The following is a 17622-nucleotide window of genomic DNA, read 5'->3' on the forward strand; positions in this document are numbered from 1 at the left end:
TTTTATCGTTTATGTGTTTTCATTGTTTATATTTATTGTGCATGCTTATTTTTATTAGTTCAGGATAGGGTCTTCTTGTTTCATCGGTACGATTAATTAATAGTGCAATTAATAAACACTTTTCTTTGTTATTATTTGCTCGTGATGTTAATGTTGAAATCGGGCATTTATTTATCCGATTTCGTTAGAAAAGCATGTGATGTAGTCTACGTCATGTGCATTGTTCCGTATTTAGACTATTCAATTGCGATTTATTTCGATATATCGATATAGATGTATTAAAAAATGAGCAAGAAGACAAGCGCGACGGATAGATTCTGGAAAACAAGTGGTAGATCATGATCTTGTATTTTAATTAGAATAACCACTTGTTAAAAGGAATCGTTCGAGGTATTTTGATGATTGTTACATGAAAAAATTAATTAAATATTCAATCTATTTTCTTCATAAAAGAAAAGTCTCAATAGAGTCATTGTTTGTGAAAGAAAAAAGTTGAGTAAAGTCATTGCTAATAAAAAAGAAAAAGAGACTTGTAGAGTCATAGTCCGTAGGCCCTAGAATAAGTTAATCACTTTTTAGATCAGGATTTTCAGCTTCTAACAAACTAATTCCCGTTTCTCCCCCCCCATGTTTTCTGCGTTCTCATTTATGCGTGTACCTAGGTGTTACTCGTATGGGTGAGAAACAGTTAGTATGGGTTTAGTTTTAAGTTCTCCCTTATTGGCGACTGTCATTGCGTTAGTGATTGTGCACGATGTATCTTGCATCTGTATGTTCGTGTTAGGTGGTGCATTGTACATCGTTACGCGATAACTTTTAGATAAATATTATACTATTATTATTTATAATCGTATTTGTATTAATATATTATTATATCGTTTTGTATAGTAGAGTTATTATATATATTCTCTGGAAATGCTCGTATATTACTAGTACGTATATATACTAGTATGTACTAGTATTTTTTGCTTTAGTCATTTACGCAATAGTCATTAACCTTGACAGTCGATTACAGCAATTGGTACGTATCCCTTATTAATTAAAAATCATACGCGTTTGAGCTAGGATGTCGGAGATGTCCCGGGACATACTCTCTAGTGTAGGCTTTTGCATCCTGGCGGTATGTGAGAGAATCGTGGAGTGTGTGTGTTGGAATGAATGTTTTGCTATTTTTTAAATATAGGTTGTTGGTAGGCAGGTAGCATATTCTTTCTTGTGTGCTTGTATATTTAATTTTAAGCAGGTAGGACCGGCTAAGACGCAGATTGTAATTTCCACTCAAAAGTGGAAAGTTCCGTCTCCGGATATTATACCTAGTTTCAGCAAATTTTAGAATTTTCCAGCATGTTTCTCTTTTTCATATTTTGCTGACACTCTGTATTGCTAGTTATCTATATCAATATCAAACAGTTTAAAAGTCTTTGCATTTATTTAGAAATTCATTACTTTCGAATTAGTAAAGATTTTTGAATATGTTCGATATTTAGTATTAAGTATATTAACAATTCGCACTTTCGTGATTTCCTATAATAACTTCTATATATCTAATTTATGAAATATAAGTATAGTAAAGTATAATTAATGAAAGTAGAAAATAAAAGTACTCGAATGAAATAATAAAATCATAAAATGTTTTATAGATTTTATAGTTTTTTTAATCCTGTTTATTTTCTAAATGCTAAAGTGCGAAGAGTTGGTATTAGGTTCATCGATTAATCGAGAATAAATATCTGCTGGGGCATTCGAATTAATCTGCACAATCAATGGATTCCTTGAATTCCTTGATTGTCCACAGGCTAGGATAATTCATGAGATATATAAAAGATAAGCCTTTTATTTTTAATTTTTTAATTTTTATCAATAACAAAGACCAAATGTAAAATAATACGTACTTAAGGATATGTAGCGGATAAGATCAAATTGTCCTTCGAACTGTTGTACTTATTGATTTTGATATAGTTCGACAGTTATGTCATTCGATTAGAAATGAATATTTACGTAAAAATTTCTACACTTCGATGAGAGTACTATGCCGATTTCTTAATTATACAAAGAACGAGTTTTTTTTTTTAATAAATTTTTCTTGCGTCGTTAATAGGGAATGCCCTTAAAAAGCAGTGGTTAGGGCACGAAGCAAAGAAGAGGCTATATGCCGAAGAGGCCCCCACAAATTGTGGATCAAGAGGGCAACTATCGACGACGAGTCATTTTTTCATAGAAACACAATATGTTTCTGTAATAATGACTTGTAGTCTTATTATATTTTTTTTATATTTTACCACGTTGTCATTTTGCTCGTCAATTGTTATAATTTAAGATGATGGACCATTCCATCTCCTTATCATATAAAATTCGTGCCTGTATCGTCCAACACAATGCACAGATGCACAGAAGTTTTTAGTTAGTTAAAATCAAAGATAAATATTCGTGTATTATTAGATTTCGTAAATTAATTAACTTTCGTTAATATTACAACAATTACTCTTTCACAATTTTTAATTTTGATCGAATATTATTTTTAATTTTTGTATAAAAACCGCGGTAAATAATAATTCATTATATAATTCATATATATTTTATTTTTATTGATAGTAATATTTGAAATATTTTTTTCAATATAACATAGAGTCACGCGTTTAAATATTATCTTATTACAACGTGATATAGGGATTGATAAAAATAGATAGGGAATTAAATTGAAAAGTGCATCATATTGGCACGTTAAGTGAATGTGCAATATTTTATGATTTTATACATTGTATGATTAATATAATTTCTTTTTGTTACAGGAGACTATCGTTGATTTTTTCTCGTATTAGAGCGTTTAATCTGGAAGCAAATACAAAATATTAAATATAATGAAAATATATGTTTCAGATCTACAATCTCAATTATTGCACGGATTTTATATATAATGTTTTTTATATTAATAATATCGACAGGCAAACAGAATAAAATTGCATACTTTTACAGTTTTATTCTGTTCGTTTTTATGACTTCTTATATACACACTATTTTTAATTTTTCAGGTATTTAATAATGACTAAACTGGTAAAGACAAAAAAGAGCTTTTTTTTTTTTTAATTTCATGATTCTATTTCACATTAATTCATAAGATTATAATTATGATGTTTGATGCATAATACATGTTGAAATTTGAATGCTTCATTTTTTATGCTTCTTAGTTTAGATATATGCTTAATTTATTTTTAAGGCTAATTTAAAATCAAAAGTACACATTCATTAATTATCTATAGTTAAAGTAATTAAGATAATTTAAATATATATTGAATATATATTGGGTTTATATACTAGAATATATATTGGATATGTATTTCAGTATATAAGCTCAATGATGGTTTCATGAATTAATGCCATTAATTATAAAATTAATTTTCTTGAATTAATACAATATTCTTTTTATATTTCCAATTATGCTATTTAACTCTTAAATATCTAACTTTAGATTTATTGATAATATAATAAAGTATGTTAACGATGAATGTAACATAGGAATAAATATAAAATACATATACTTTGTATATATTCAAGGTGTACAAATTATGTCAATTCGTTATATAAACATAATTGCGTAAAACTTTTTAAAGATATTTCTAAGATAATTAATAAAAAAATTTTTTCTTACGGGTAGGTTAGGGCAAAGTCGCGATTGATGAATCTTCGATGGACTCGACCAAGTCGAAAGAAGATTCATTAAATTTCATTAAAATTAATTAATATATTATTTTAGCTCGTGGATTTCCACATGTAATCCATAGCAATGTATTTATTCCAATATAATTTCCATAGTAATCTCTGTGTGGTGAAATCTAAATACACGTTATTATTTTTGCTATAATATATATCATTTTTTAATGGTATGCATTCTATTGTAAATAATATCAAACTAATGGCTATTTAAGTAGAACGATTTAATTAAAAGAATTGTTTATTATATTTACAGATATTCAAGTATTAATTCATTTTATTCAATAAAAAGTAAATTAAGTTTATGTAATTAATCAATGATTTTATAATTAATAGCTGTGAAAGAGGAATGGTTTGCAAACAAGATCATCTATAAGTATCTTTCGTTATAAGGTATTATTAATTTGAAAGAATATTTGCATATACGATAATAATAAGAAGCATTCTAGTTATAAGACAATGTAAAAATAATTCGACTTTTAAATTTTCTCTTGAATGTATCTTTTGAATTCAAGATTAAATAGATCGTTTATTTACTATATCATCATCGTATATACGTTCTGTTTATGTTATGTATTGTAGCGTTTGTTGTTCCTAAGTTTACATTCCTATCGGATTATAGGTATTTTATTAATACTTGTCTTACGATTAAAAATAAAAATTCTACGTAAATAGGACGATAAAAAGATACAGATATTAAAATATGTTAACCAAACATATCGTTGTTAACCAAATATATCGAAATATTAAATTAAAGTTATTTTATATTTAACATGTTACAAAGTATGTAATGTTTAAACAGATAAATTATTGTTTTAATATTAGTTTATTATACTTCATGTACATTATACATTCTGTTTAAATAATTTATGAACGAATAGGAAGTATAAACTATTTAAGCGGACCGATATAAACGAAGATAACCTACTCGACAATTGTCAAAATCATATGAGAGACTGGGCGAAAACTTATTCTCGACGTATTAAATACATAGAATGTTGTGGTAAATTAATATTTTTTAGTGTTTTAATAATGTTTATTTGAATTATTAAAAGAAGTACGTATGATACGAACTCAGTCGATAAATAGTAACATAATCACAAGCTCTTGCAAATATCAAAACGAAGCAGATACATATTATTGTATAACGTAGTTTATCTATATTCTTTACTTATTTATTTAAGTAGTTAAAAATGGTAGAAAAAAGATGTGCCGCCAAAATGTGTTTTAATAGTACACGGGATGCACCTCAAATACAGTTCTTCACATTTCCTACAAAACAAGAATAGTAAGCTTCTATGTTATAACCTAACCTTTTAATCTAATGACATATTACTTGTTTCTCATTTTACTGTTGTATATATTACAATGAAATCGTATATTAAATAGTGCTCGCATTTGGGCAGAAGCATGTGGTATACCAGAATTAATACACAAAAATAAAACTTCTCTTAAGAGATATGTACTCTGTGCGGAACATTTTGAAGATCATTGGTTTATGGATCCTGAATGTAAGACTGCATTTATTAAAACTAAAATACCTATACCTACAATATTTAAGAATAATCTGAAAGAATGTATAGCAAGGCAAACTAATGCTTCAATTGACACGAATATTTCTAAAAAAGAAAGCCCTATAACAAATTTAAAGGATGACGTTATATATAGTGCAGAAGAAACTAAACAGTTAAATAAAAATCTGTCAATGAAAGATAACAAATCCTTATATTCTGTGGCACTGGTATGTGAAAACAATCGTATAGAAATATTACAAAGAGTATAATTATACTGTAATAATATTTTAAGCTTAATTCAATATTGTTTACATATTATAGATAAATAATATTGTGAGTGATGTCGAAAATAGCACAATATCTATAGTTACAGAATCACAGAATGATCACACTCTGCAAGAAAAAGTAGAAGAATTGTGTCGCCTTTGCGCATTACCTACATCAAGTAATATGCTTCGTTCTATTTATGATGACAATATAGATAATAAAATTAATACAATCTTACCACTTCAAGTAAGCAAATGCTAGATCATTGTCTGTAGAATTTTATTTATGTATTAAGATATTTTTAGATACTTCGAATTTAATTTCTTTTAGTTAGAGGTACATAAATATGATGGTTTACCTCAAGAGATTTGTCATTTATGTGTACATAAAGTTACATTATGTTATGATCTTATCCAACAATTTCTCGATGCAAATTCTAAGTTATTAATGCATAAAAACGAACAAGAGGAAGATAAACAAACTGAAGACAATTTACTTTCAGCTACACTATCTGAAGGCTCGCTGGTAATAATAATTAAAAGAAAAGAGAAAAAAAAAATCAAGAAAAAAATAATTTTTCTGATTTTCTGATATTATAATTCAATGCTAACTTTTAGTTTTCAGGAGCAGGGATACGTGATAATGTTCATTTAGATCATGATGATTATCAAAATTTAGAAAAAAGTTATCATGCATATACCGCAATACACAAAAATAAATCCAATATTAAAGATGAAAAAGAAATTAGAAATAATTCTGCACATTATACAGAGTAACATCTTTGACAATACTTTTTAATAATATTTTTAGAATTATCTCATATTATTGTATTATAATATTATGTTGTAATTTTTTTAGGCATTCATACAATTTACCTCTGAAAAATATTCCTGAAAAAACAAATATGTTACATCAATTAGATGAAATAAAGATTGAAAATAAAACTAAATATTTAAATATTGATAATGCATCAAATGATATACATCATAATATTGTTAAGAGAAAGATAGATAATAGAATTAAGTATAATTGCAAAACTTGTAATAAAATGTATAATACCAAATCTGAACTATGTAGACATAATGAAACACATAGAGAAGAGAACAAATTTTATTGTGCACATTGTCCAAAAAGTTTTCGTGTCAAATCATTATTAAAACAACACATGTGTTCGCACTCTGGCATTAGACCATATGTTTGTGATATATGTGGGGCAAGTTATAATAGACGTGGAAATATGGGCCAACATAGAAAAACACACTTCGTTATTGAAAATGGAGAGCCACGTTTAGTTAAAGAAGGTATCAGATGTAGTATTTGTAGAAAAAAAGTAAAATCTCTTCTTATGTTAAAATATCATCTTGCAAAACATAGTGGTGAAAAGAAAGCGTATGTATGTACTGTCTGTGGAAAATGTTTTAGTACAGGAAGTCAATTAAAGGTACATCAATTTCTTCATACTGGAGAAAGACCATATACTTGCTCTGTATGTGGCAAAGGTTTTCGAACAGAAGCGATTATGAAACAGCATTATTTGGCTCTTCATACAAATGACTATCCACATGAATGTCCATTTTGTGACAGAAAATTTAAGCGTCTACAATCATTAATTGTACATAAAAGGACTCATACTGGAGAGCGACCTTATCCCTGTCCAATATGTGGTCGTGCATTTGCTCAAAAAGGAGATATGATGAAACATACGAAAATTCATAATCCAAGTGGAGATAATAAACGTGTTAAAAATGAGAATAGGTATCTTGAAATGCACGTTGTTGAAGATGATAAAATTCAAATTGGTTCAGCAATATCAGAAGAAATAACGATATTTGAGATAGAAGATGATGGAATGTCAAATGAATTTAATCAAGCAAATTTAAATAAGTAGCAATACTCTTGCTAATGTAGTATTCATTAGATTTGATAAATGAATGTGTATATTAGAACAAAAATGAAGAATCGAAATTATAATGACATATTCTTTCATCTATTTATCATCTAATCTAATTTCATATGAAATTAAAAAAAAATCTAATTCAATACAATTATTAAAAATATATGATAATGTAATATTAATTATATATAATATATCTCTTTCATATTATCTTTCTTTTGTATAAAATATTCAATTGCATATTTTAGATCTTTTTGCAAATAACTTAAAAAACACGATCAAAATAGTCAAGTTCCTATTTTATAGAAAATTTCATTATATAAGAATTTTTAAATATTTTCTAGTCTTTTCTCTCGAGTTTAGATCATTTCAAAAAATTTGTTTATTATAATTTACATTATTATTTATTTGTGTACATTGGTACAGTATTACAGTTTGTATAAAATTATATGAATCTTTGGAGACAAACAAAAAAACAGAATAAAAATGTGCTTTTTAATGACAATCCATTAAAATCTTCGTAATCAATTCCACGGATATCATATGTCACACAGATGATTTAAATATAAATAACAAAATTCTATTATTGTCCCGATCAAAATCTATGTACAAAATGCACAGGTCTCGGGATATTGAAAGATGGATATCACGGAAGTATGGTATGCTAAAATAATAGAATACAGTATGTGACAAAGAATCAAGATATCTCTTTAATACTAATGAGAATAATATATGTTTTAATATTGAATATAGTAATATAATGTAAATTGTACATCCTAATATATATTTATATGATAAGGCTTATGTCACATGAAACGGCGATTATATCTTTTAAAAAAGAAGTTACGTTTACTAATTCTAAAACTGCTTGTATATAAGTATGATTGAAATACAATATATCAATCTCTCGTTAAACTTACTCCTAAATATAATTAATTATTGGTGGTAAATACTATTCATATAGTATACTAGTTCTTTTTTCTTTTTATAAATTTAGAATCGTTTACCTACGTATGTAGTAGGAAAACTTTTGGAATGACTCTTTTTTTTTATATTTGATCGTATCATTCATAATTGATTTTTCAATTGATTGAGTCATTGTAACGGACGCATAAGAATACATATATACAATTCACATATAACAAAAAGTAAAGTATATATTATGAAACGAAATATCTTGAGTTCATTCCTTTATTATAGTCAATTTCTGATAACAAATAAATTAACATAATGATGTTCTCGATTTTTTACAAGAGCAAAAAATATAAAATTAATTAAAATTTACAGAAATAGTATCTGAAAAATAAAATGAAAAAGTAGGAGAAAATAAATTAAACGAAACGTTAAACTTCTATTTGCAAAACTCATTTATTTTGCTCTACCAATGCAGTCAGAATTTCGAGAGAACAAAATTTTATTGATTCGTCCTGTACAGTGTACATCTCTTTGGAATTTTTAATAATATTCAATAAATGTTATATATATATATAAAGTCCAATGAATCTTTCTTAAATTTGATGCACAGTTTTTTCGCCCTCATCATGTCATGGATAAATACGTTTATCGGAACACTGAAATGGTAATAGTAACTACAACCGTCTTGTAACAAAAAGAATGTAATAATCTGTTGAAGCAAGGTAATATGATTTGCATTTTATTTTCGCAAGAATCTCTCTCTCTCTCTCTCTCTCTCTCTCTCTCTCTTTCTCTCGTGAAAAAATCTTTATCTATGACAATCGGGTAAAATGTGTATCGAGTAAGTCCTTACGTTCTCTCCTACGATTACATCCATGTATTACATAATAAAGTATTAGCCAATTAGAATTAAAAATAATAGTTACTAAATAATACAAAATTATTATCATTATCATTATCATTATCATTATTATTATTATTATTTTATTATTATTATTATTATTATTATTATTATTATTATTATTATTATTATTATTATTATTATTATTATTATTATTATTATTATTTATCATAAGCATTCTTATATCTTCGGTGGTTTTAAAACGATTTATTTTATAATTATGTATAATATTTTTCCCTCCAAGAATTGATGAGAGATAGATCTTACGGATTATTGGACGAAAGTGCAATTGTCAGGTTCATGAACCTATACATAAATCTTTCATCTCAAATCTTATCTCTCTTTTGTGCAATTACGAAACTGCCAAGTGCACACATTGAAATTTGTAGAAGAGAGAATTAATAAACTCCTCAAAATAATTAAGACGAACATAGAGCGACGACGAGCCAGTTTCAAAAGGGGACACGCGCGTAACGTCACAAAGACGGAGAATACATAATTTGGCGGTAAATTCAAACGACAAATAATAAATAACGGCAGTGTGTAATGCCGATCGCACCCTTTTTTTTATTTTTTTTCTATTTCCTTTTTCTTCTCACAGATTACATCTTTCTCTTCCCTGGTGACATTATTAAAAAATATGTTACTAAACAAAAGAATAATTTTCGAATTACGCTTAGTGATACTGCGACTTCTATCTTATAACGTATGTGTAAAAAAAAAAAAAAAAAATAAAAAAAAAATACAGTAAATGAACATTCGAATATTATTCATTAAATAAACATTTAAATTTATGCATATCTTGCTTGATATTTTTTAAATTTACTTTTTGAACTTAAAAAAACACATCATTTATTTATAGAATATTAGTAGGAAGCAGTCTGACACACATTTCAAATGAAACATTTGATACAGTTAAATAATCAGTTTAATATTATTGATATTTAGTAGGGAGATATTGCAACATGCTCCGCGATAATCTGACCATTGACGCAATATTAATATGGATGATATGGATGATGATTTTAGGCGATGTCGTGAAAGTCAGTCAAGAGAAACTCGGAGCACGTTATAGCATCTCCCTTTCAAAGATTTTTTAAGAATGGCAGTCAAGCGGTTGAAACAATTAAAGGCAGTTAATTAATCGATCGGCATCGACTTATGACAAAATTGAAATAATTGGCTTATATCAAAAAGAATACGTGTACACTGTTTGAAACATTATTATCCACTAAAATATACGATCAAAATCAGCACATGCCTTCTTTTTCGATTAAAATAACGTTGGAACTTAGCACAGAATATTAGAAAACTTGCAGTTGATGTATATAATAAATTCCATCCTTGCTTTTTTTTTCTTTTCTTTTTTTTTCTTTTTTTTTTTTCTTTTTTAACACTCGATCTATCGATTCTTACATCTACAATTTTCACCATGGTATATTTTCCATAGATCTTCGTCGATATTACATCTCAATGGATAGATGTGTGTTGTTCAAGGATCGTTAATACAAGTATACAACCATAATACCAAAAATTCACATTACAGGTTTTATAAGAAATATTTCTATTAAAAACTTCTAACGTGATTGAGAATGAACGACGATTGGAATGATTGAAATCGAAATGTGATTAACTTTTTGTATTATTGCCTCGATTAAATCTTGGTCTCTTGGCCCAACGAAAAGAATTTTTCAGATTTATCTTCTTTTTTTGTCTTTTCATTGACATTTTGTTTGTTTTCTCTTTTTTTTTTCTTCCTTTTTTCTTTTGAAGTTCTCATATATCCAATAGTAGTTGTAGTAATCATTTAAAATGTTTAACCATCGCGACAAAGATATCTGATAAATAAAATTTGCGAGGTTTGTATCATTGAATAACCAGGACGTACACAGACTTCGTTCGTTTATAAATTGTAACAGGCAAGATCATTCGTATTACTTAAAATTCCTATAAACGAACGAGGAGAGCATTCATTTGTCGTGTAGTTCCGCAATAAACATTCTGACTATAATGTGCACTTACATATATGTAATACGCATGAAAACAGATTGACCTGCACATCGTGCTCTCCCAACGTCACAATGTTTTTTACAGATCATTAGAAAATTTTCTATCGTAGTCGCCGGCAAGATATAAATGAAAGAATTATATATATACATATATATATATAAAATATACATATACATATATATAAAAGAAAAGGGCACAAAAATGTTGACTCCTTACAGCCTATGCTCTTTTCGATTCTCACAGTGACTTGAATCGGACATATTGTTATATTTAATCTCAATAACATTAATATAGTCATAATAATAATAATAATAATTAAAAAAAATCAATCATAATTATAATCATAATAGTTAGAATATTACCACTACTATTACTACCAATAATAATAATAATTATACTCATAATAATAATAATAATAGTAATAATAGTTACAATATTACAACCACTACTAATAATAATAATAATAGTAATATAGTTCCAATATGGATAGTCGTTTTCGGAGGCAGTCTTCATATATGGGTAATGAATCGATTTGTCTCCTATGTCTATTAATATCGTTAAATCACAGTCAATTTTGTGAAAACTGGATAAACTGGATAAATAAAAGAATAAATGAAGGATTTGCCTAATCATAAAAATCAACTGGATCTTGTTAGACATGAATCTCTGTTGTATGCACGAAACACGTGCGTGTTTTTTAAACGTTTGAAAATGTAATCTTTTTTTTCTTTTTTTTTCCATAGAAATAGAGAATACCCATGACTGGACAGATATGTTCATCTTCGAATCGAATGATTTTCCAGGGCCATTTAATCAGTCATCGTTGTATAGTCATATAATAAGTGATGCTATTTACAACTGTATGAATAGTGTTAGTTTACTGAACATCATCATATGTGTATCAGTATGTCAGCATGTAATCATTAAATAGAAAATTGTTTTATTTAGTGGAATGAAGTAATTGACGCATCCAGCACTTTAGTAAATTAAAATCGTAGTCTTAAGTCGTGTATACGTATATTTTCTTATTAACATACTTAAGTCCAAGGGCAAGCTGAGAGTCAGTCTTCTTCTAAAAAAAAAAAAAAAAAAAAATAATAAAAAAAATAAAAAATAAAAATTAAAAAAAAATAAAAAAAAAATAAAAAAAAATATTTTCATTAGGTTTAATAATTTCTTGCTTTATAAGATCTTTTTCTAGAATGTAGTTCAATTACGAATTAGAATAGATTTGAATGGAGTCACAGATGTAAGATCAATTAAAAAAAAAAAAAAAGTAAAAAAAAAACCCTTTATAAATACCGGCGAATTTCTAATGAAAATTATTTTTCTTCAAAAAACATTTTTGATATGTTTCTGGATATTTTTGCGAATAAGTCTTTGTTCAAAAGAAAAGAAAAGAAAAAATCTTGGAAATATGTAATAAAATGCACATAAAATCTATCGCAAATTACAGCTTGTCCATGTGCAGTCTAAATTTATGATTCAAAGTTCACTGTGTTTTTCATTTTGCAGGATTAAGTACATTGTATGCAAGAAATATATCGCATTGTTATATAATCTAAAGCCAGCGACTGTTCGAGGTATTACCAATTCAGTCTTACAATGATTCTTAATCCAAATGTTATAGTGATTGCAGTAAAATAAAAACATTAACCAGATATTTCAACATTACATTCATTCATTAATCACTGGAAAATATTCTGAAGTGACGAATTCATTCATTTGGCACAGAATACATATTACAGTACATTCCAACTATCGTGAAATATCTTATTCTATGAGCTGTGTGTCATGACATTTTGTTTAGGCAAAAAAAAAGAATATATATATAATATGTAATATATATATATATAAAGAAAAGATTGAATGTGTGTCATAATTGGTTAAAAAATAAAACAAAGTAATCATAAACCAAATACAATGGATTGCATATTCGATTACCTTTAGGCCGCTTGAAACAAAACAATTGAATACATAAAATATCACAAATAAATAGTGAAAATAATTAGTTTAACATCCATATGGATACCAATATTACAAATATATTATAGTATATTATATGAATAATGTTCTGAAATAAAGTAATTAATCGTTAAAATTATTCTGTTTTTGAACATTTATAAATTATGATAAAAAGAACAAATCAATATATTTGAAAGATAATCGAATTTGAAATGCACTGTAAGACTTCACATTTTTTTCTTGCTCCACTTATCAAAGAAATGATGTTTCTATGACTTCTATCTTAAATTAACATCTTATATTTTAAACATCATACGATTTATGTAAGATGTAGGGAGCCAACTTTTCAGTTTATACCTGCAGATAAGTACTGGGAAATGGGGTTATGTATGGACTTCTTAAAATGTGTAAGAACAAGATTAAGAGGTCGCTGCTACAACTACAGGGGGAACAACGTCAGGTTCACCTGCACCATCTGCTACAGCAGAATCAACGACTTTTTTTACTTTTATAGATTCTGCACTAGTATCTGTAGAACTCTCAGGCTCACCATTTTGTGCAGGTGTTTCCTCACTGCTTGTTAAAACGAGTTGTTCGCTCGAAGATGCCTCATTTAGTCCATTTCTGTGTAAATTTTCATCCGACACTGGCACATCATCTCCATTTTGTGTTGTTCCATTTAATTTTTTCTTCTCAGATTCCACTGTACTTTTATCTTTCACTTCATCCAACACAGTTTCTTCTTTCACTGATTCTTTGCTCGATTCTTGTTCTATCGATTCAGCACTTTCAGTATGTTTTTCGACCTTAGTTAAAGATGGTTTTATTTCTACATTTTCCTTTTCCGACTGTGCTTTCTTTGATTCTTCTTCAATTTTTTCAGACTTTGTTTCAACTTCTGTACTTTTCTCTGTTGCAACATTATTTTCTTGATCTTTCAAATCATTTTTAGTATCTTTAACTTCTGTCTCTGTTGATACAGCAGCTTTATCTGTGTCTATTTTTGCAATATTATCGCTATTTTTAGTTGTATCAGTTAAAGGCGCATTCTCTACCTTTGTAGATACCTGTGTTGTCTTTATTATAGTTTCCTCTGCTTCCGAATTATTTTTTTCTGTTGTACTAGAACTAGTAACTGCTTTATTTGTTGATCCCTCTACTTTCGTTTCATTTTTTTCTGCACTTGTACGTTCTACAGATTTCTCAGTTACACTTTCGTCCCTAGTTTTATCATCTTTTACAACTTTGACAGTTTCATTTTGAAGTATAATCTCGGATTTTGTATCTTTTGTATCTTCTGTTGGTTTTGATATAGGCTCATTCCTTGCTACATCCATAGTGTCATCTACCACTGAAGTAACTCCAACTTTTGTTGGGATTTCTGGTTGTTTAGCTGTAGATGGTTCTTTTTCATCAGGTTTTACATTTGTTACTGTTTCTACATCCTTTATATCTTTTGTAGATTCATCTTTTTTAGACGAAATTTGATCTTTTTCTTCTGTCTGAGCTTTTATCTCTTGTTCAGGCTGAGGACTTTTAGTTATCTCTGTTTTTTCAGTTTTTTTTCCACTAGCATCTGACATTTCTACATCCTCAGAAGTATCCATTGGCTCACTGCTCTTTGGACTAACAGAGTCATTTTTTTCTTCTGGTTCTGTAGGATTTAATTTTTGACGCTTTGTTGATGTTTGAAACGTTAAATCTAGAAGAGACTTAATAGTCATGTAAGCAACTGTTTCTTCATCTGTCAAGGTAGCATTACCTTCTCGTATAACTATAACTGGTAATAAGCCTGCTTCTTTAGCAGCTGCAGCTTCTCGTACTATATCCGTAAGAAAAATTACATTATCCGGTTTTTCTCCAATCTTGCTTAAAATATTCTTGTAACTGTCACACTCTTGTTTAGCTCCTATTTCTGTATCAAAAAATCCACTGAAATACTTGAGTAGATCGCCCTGTTCAGAGTTGCCAAAAAGCAATTTTTGTGCCTCGACACTTCCACTTGAATAAACATATATTTTTTTTCCATCATTCATCCATGATTCCAATGCTTTAGGGACATCATCATAAACACTATACAAAAATTATATTAAGATCACCACAGTATGAATAGCAATTATAAAATATTTAAAAAGGAAAAAAGAACTTACTGTCCTTTGATTGCTGTTGACTTATAAGCTTCTTGCCACATGTGCCCTTGCAATTGCTTAAGTGCACCTGTTTTACGATCATTGTCCATTTGCCAAAGAATATTTTTCATAAGTGATTCTTTTTCTTCTTCCATATTACTATCAACAATCGGTATAAAACCTTCAACTTTATCTTCTTCGTCTTTCTTTGCCTAAAATAAAAATTTTATTAAAATTTGCTTCGCGTGAAAAGTAATACTATAATTCGACTAGTCGTTTCTCAGTAAAATATAAAAACATATAGTAACTAGTTTGTTTCCATTAAAAACAACATAGCTAGAAAATATAAGACTACTCTTTACAGATAATCCCTCAAAATGAAATTGTAAGAATAAAAAATCAGCTTCATATTAAGGAATGTTGCTATCCAAACTTAATTATTAATGCTAACCAAACGGCATTTGAAATGCTTGTTATTATAAAAATAAAGGTTTGTATTTTTTAGAAATTATTAAAAAAGAATATATTAAAACATCATTATAATCATTATTAATTTACTAATATATTTTACATCATATAATTATGTAAATAATAATACTTTATAGAGATTAATAAATGTTCAACTTTTAATCAATATAAATAAAAAATGCTAAAAATCAAAGAATTGATATATATATCTTCACTAAATAAAATAATTTAGTATATGAAATATCAAAGGTAGACAAATTCTAGGACAAAGAGTGGTCTTCAGGTCAGACCATACTGGTATAACAGCTGCCTCTGTTCTATCATGCTATTGGCTGCTTGTAAGCCCTTTACAAAAACTGCTAATAAAGACTGTTATATAAAATCTATATTATTTGTAATATATTTAAAATATATATCATATATATATACATATATATATATATGATTAAATGTTATTTAGTTTAGTTAAATTTACAATGTTAACTCCTGTGTTCCAATTACTATTTGTCATATTTACCTGTTCTTTTAATTTATGATAATCTTGTTTAAATTTATCATCGTCCCAATTCGTGTCAATGTATTTTTTTAAATTTTCTCTCACATAAGGAAATAAGGTTTCCTGGAAGAGAAGCAATAAAGTGTGTAAAAATTCTGGAAAAAACGCAAAAAAAAATCATATTGTTTAAATATTCGGCGTTTCTTTCGATTCGGAATGTTGTCGTCGTTTATCGTAACGCGTTCTGGGAAGGAAAGCAAGAAAATCTATAGTGCGCGATCTACTGTATGTAAAAAAAAAAAAGAAGAAAACAGCCATACCAAGAAATAATAATTTATGCCGTTCATTTGTATATATGATAAATATAATACATATATAAGAAAACAAAAGAGAGAACAAAAAAATTGTTTTCAAACATGAATATAGATTTGCCGCGAAACTTGTTTAGAAATATTGATACGTCCTTTAGAAATCAAGGCGAGAGGAGAAGACGAGTAAAAACCGGAAAGTGGAGAGGAAAAAAAGGAGGTGAAGGCCCTACCGAAAATTTGAAATGAACGAAGAAAGGAAGTTTAGTTAGAAGCGCGAAAACAATGATAATCAAAGTAATAAAGTATTCTCATCGAGGATCGAGAAGAAATTTGGAAAAAATTTCAGACTGCGATTTCTGAGAAGCATGCAGAGAAAAGTTGAAGCTCGTTGTTCGCTCGCCGGCATCCACTACCCTTCCAATGAACGGACACGCGTGAGAAATATTTGCCGAGATCGCGACAAAACGGAAAACGTAAAGAAGAACTCTTTTTCCTATCGAATTTCGAAAATATTGTCGCGAAGTCGACAAAGACAATTCTCCTTTTTTCTCCCTTTTCCTCAAAAGGAAGGAATCGTAATAAAACAGTTAAGCGCGAGCATCGTAGGGCGCGTTCAAGAACGCCACGGCCATGGCCTTTGTTACCTTCACGAAGCTTATGCTCGTCGTCGTACCCTCGATGTCAACCAGGATCGTCGTTTGCGATAGCATAGTCTCCTCTTGTTCCTGGCTACGCTTTTCCCCGGCCATTTCCACGATTTACTCGCTCTACTCCGACCGAAGGATAAATAATAAATATATCTATATGTAGTACGTATCAAGCCGTGGGACGTTGAAAGCACGGTGGTGTGTATGTACGTCTCTCCGACGCGTTCTTGTTGAAAGCCGGCGAATGAATTCGCTCTTGCCCCCCGCGCACTGCTGTGTGCGTGCGAACTCGTTTCTCCCTTCGTCCCTCGCCCAGTGCCGATCCCACGGTAACCAGGACCGTATCTATGATATTCGTCTTTACTCTAGTCTTTTACTACAGACATAACGAATTTTA

At 28.4% G+C, this 17622-nt stretch overlaps 2 protein-coding genes across 5 annotated transcripts; one reads left to right on the forward strand and one right to left on the reverse strand.

The window, feature by feature from the left end:
* Nucleotides 1-4426: 4426 nt before the first annotated feature.
* Nucleotides 4427-8857, forward strand: LOC127065704 (zinc finger protein 16-like). Of its 3 annotated transcripts, XM_050998466.1 has the most exons (7): nucleotides 4427-4996; nucleotides 5098-5219; nucleotides 5292-5449; nucleotides 5544-5735; nucleotides 5820-6014; nucleotides 6107-6261; nucleotides 6348-8857. In XM_050998466.1, exons 1-7 carry the CDS (start codon nucleotides 4902-4904, stop codon nucleotides 7375-7377), a joined length of 1947 nt encoding a protein of 648 aa, XP_050854423.1. In that variant the 5' UTR covers nucleotides 4427-4901; the 3' UTR covers nucleotides 7378-8857. The 3 variants fall into 3 exon arrangements, with proteins under 3 accessions (XP_050854423.1, XP_050854422.1, XP_050854421.1); XM_050998465.1 differs by having other exon boundaries at nucleotides 4428-4996; nucleotides 5115-5449; XM_050998464.1 differs by having other exon boundaries at nucleotides 4430-4996; nucleotides 5098-5449.
* On the reverse strand, nucleotides 8733-17483 carry LOC127065703 (enolase-phosphatase E1). 2 transcript variants are annotated; one of them, XM_050998463.1, is made up of 5 exons: nucleotides 17223-17483; nucleotides 16289-16390; nucleotides 15325-15515; nucleotides 13725-15247; nucleotides 8733-12281 (listed from the first exon to the last, which is right to left on the reverse strand). In XM_050998463.1, the coding sequence occupies exons 1-5, from the start codon at nucleotides 17325-17327 to the stop codon at nucleotides 12271-12273; spliced, it is 1932 nt and encodes a 643-aa protein (XP_050854420.1). In that variant the 5' UTR covers nucleotides 17328-17483; the 3' UTR covers nucleotides 8733-12270. The 2 variants fall into 2 exon arrangements, with proteins under 2 accessions (XP_050854420.1, XP_050854419.1); XM_050998462.1 differs by lacking the exon at nucleotides 8733-12281 and having other exon boundaries at nucleotides 12295-15247.
* Between the last annotated feature and the right edge of the window lie 139 nt (nucleotides 17484-17622).

The sequence above is a fragment of the Vespula vulgaris genome, chromosome 8, assembly GCF_905475345.1.
Source record: "Vespula vulgaris chromosome 8, iyVesVulg1.1, whole genome shotgun sequence".
In the NCBI taxonomy this organism is placed as follows: domain Eukaryota; kingdom Metazoa; phylum Arthropoda; class Insecta; order Hymenoptera; family Vespidae; genus Vespula; species Vespula vulgaris.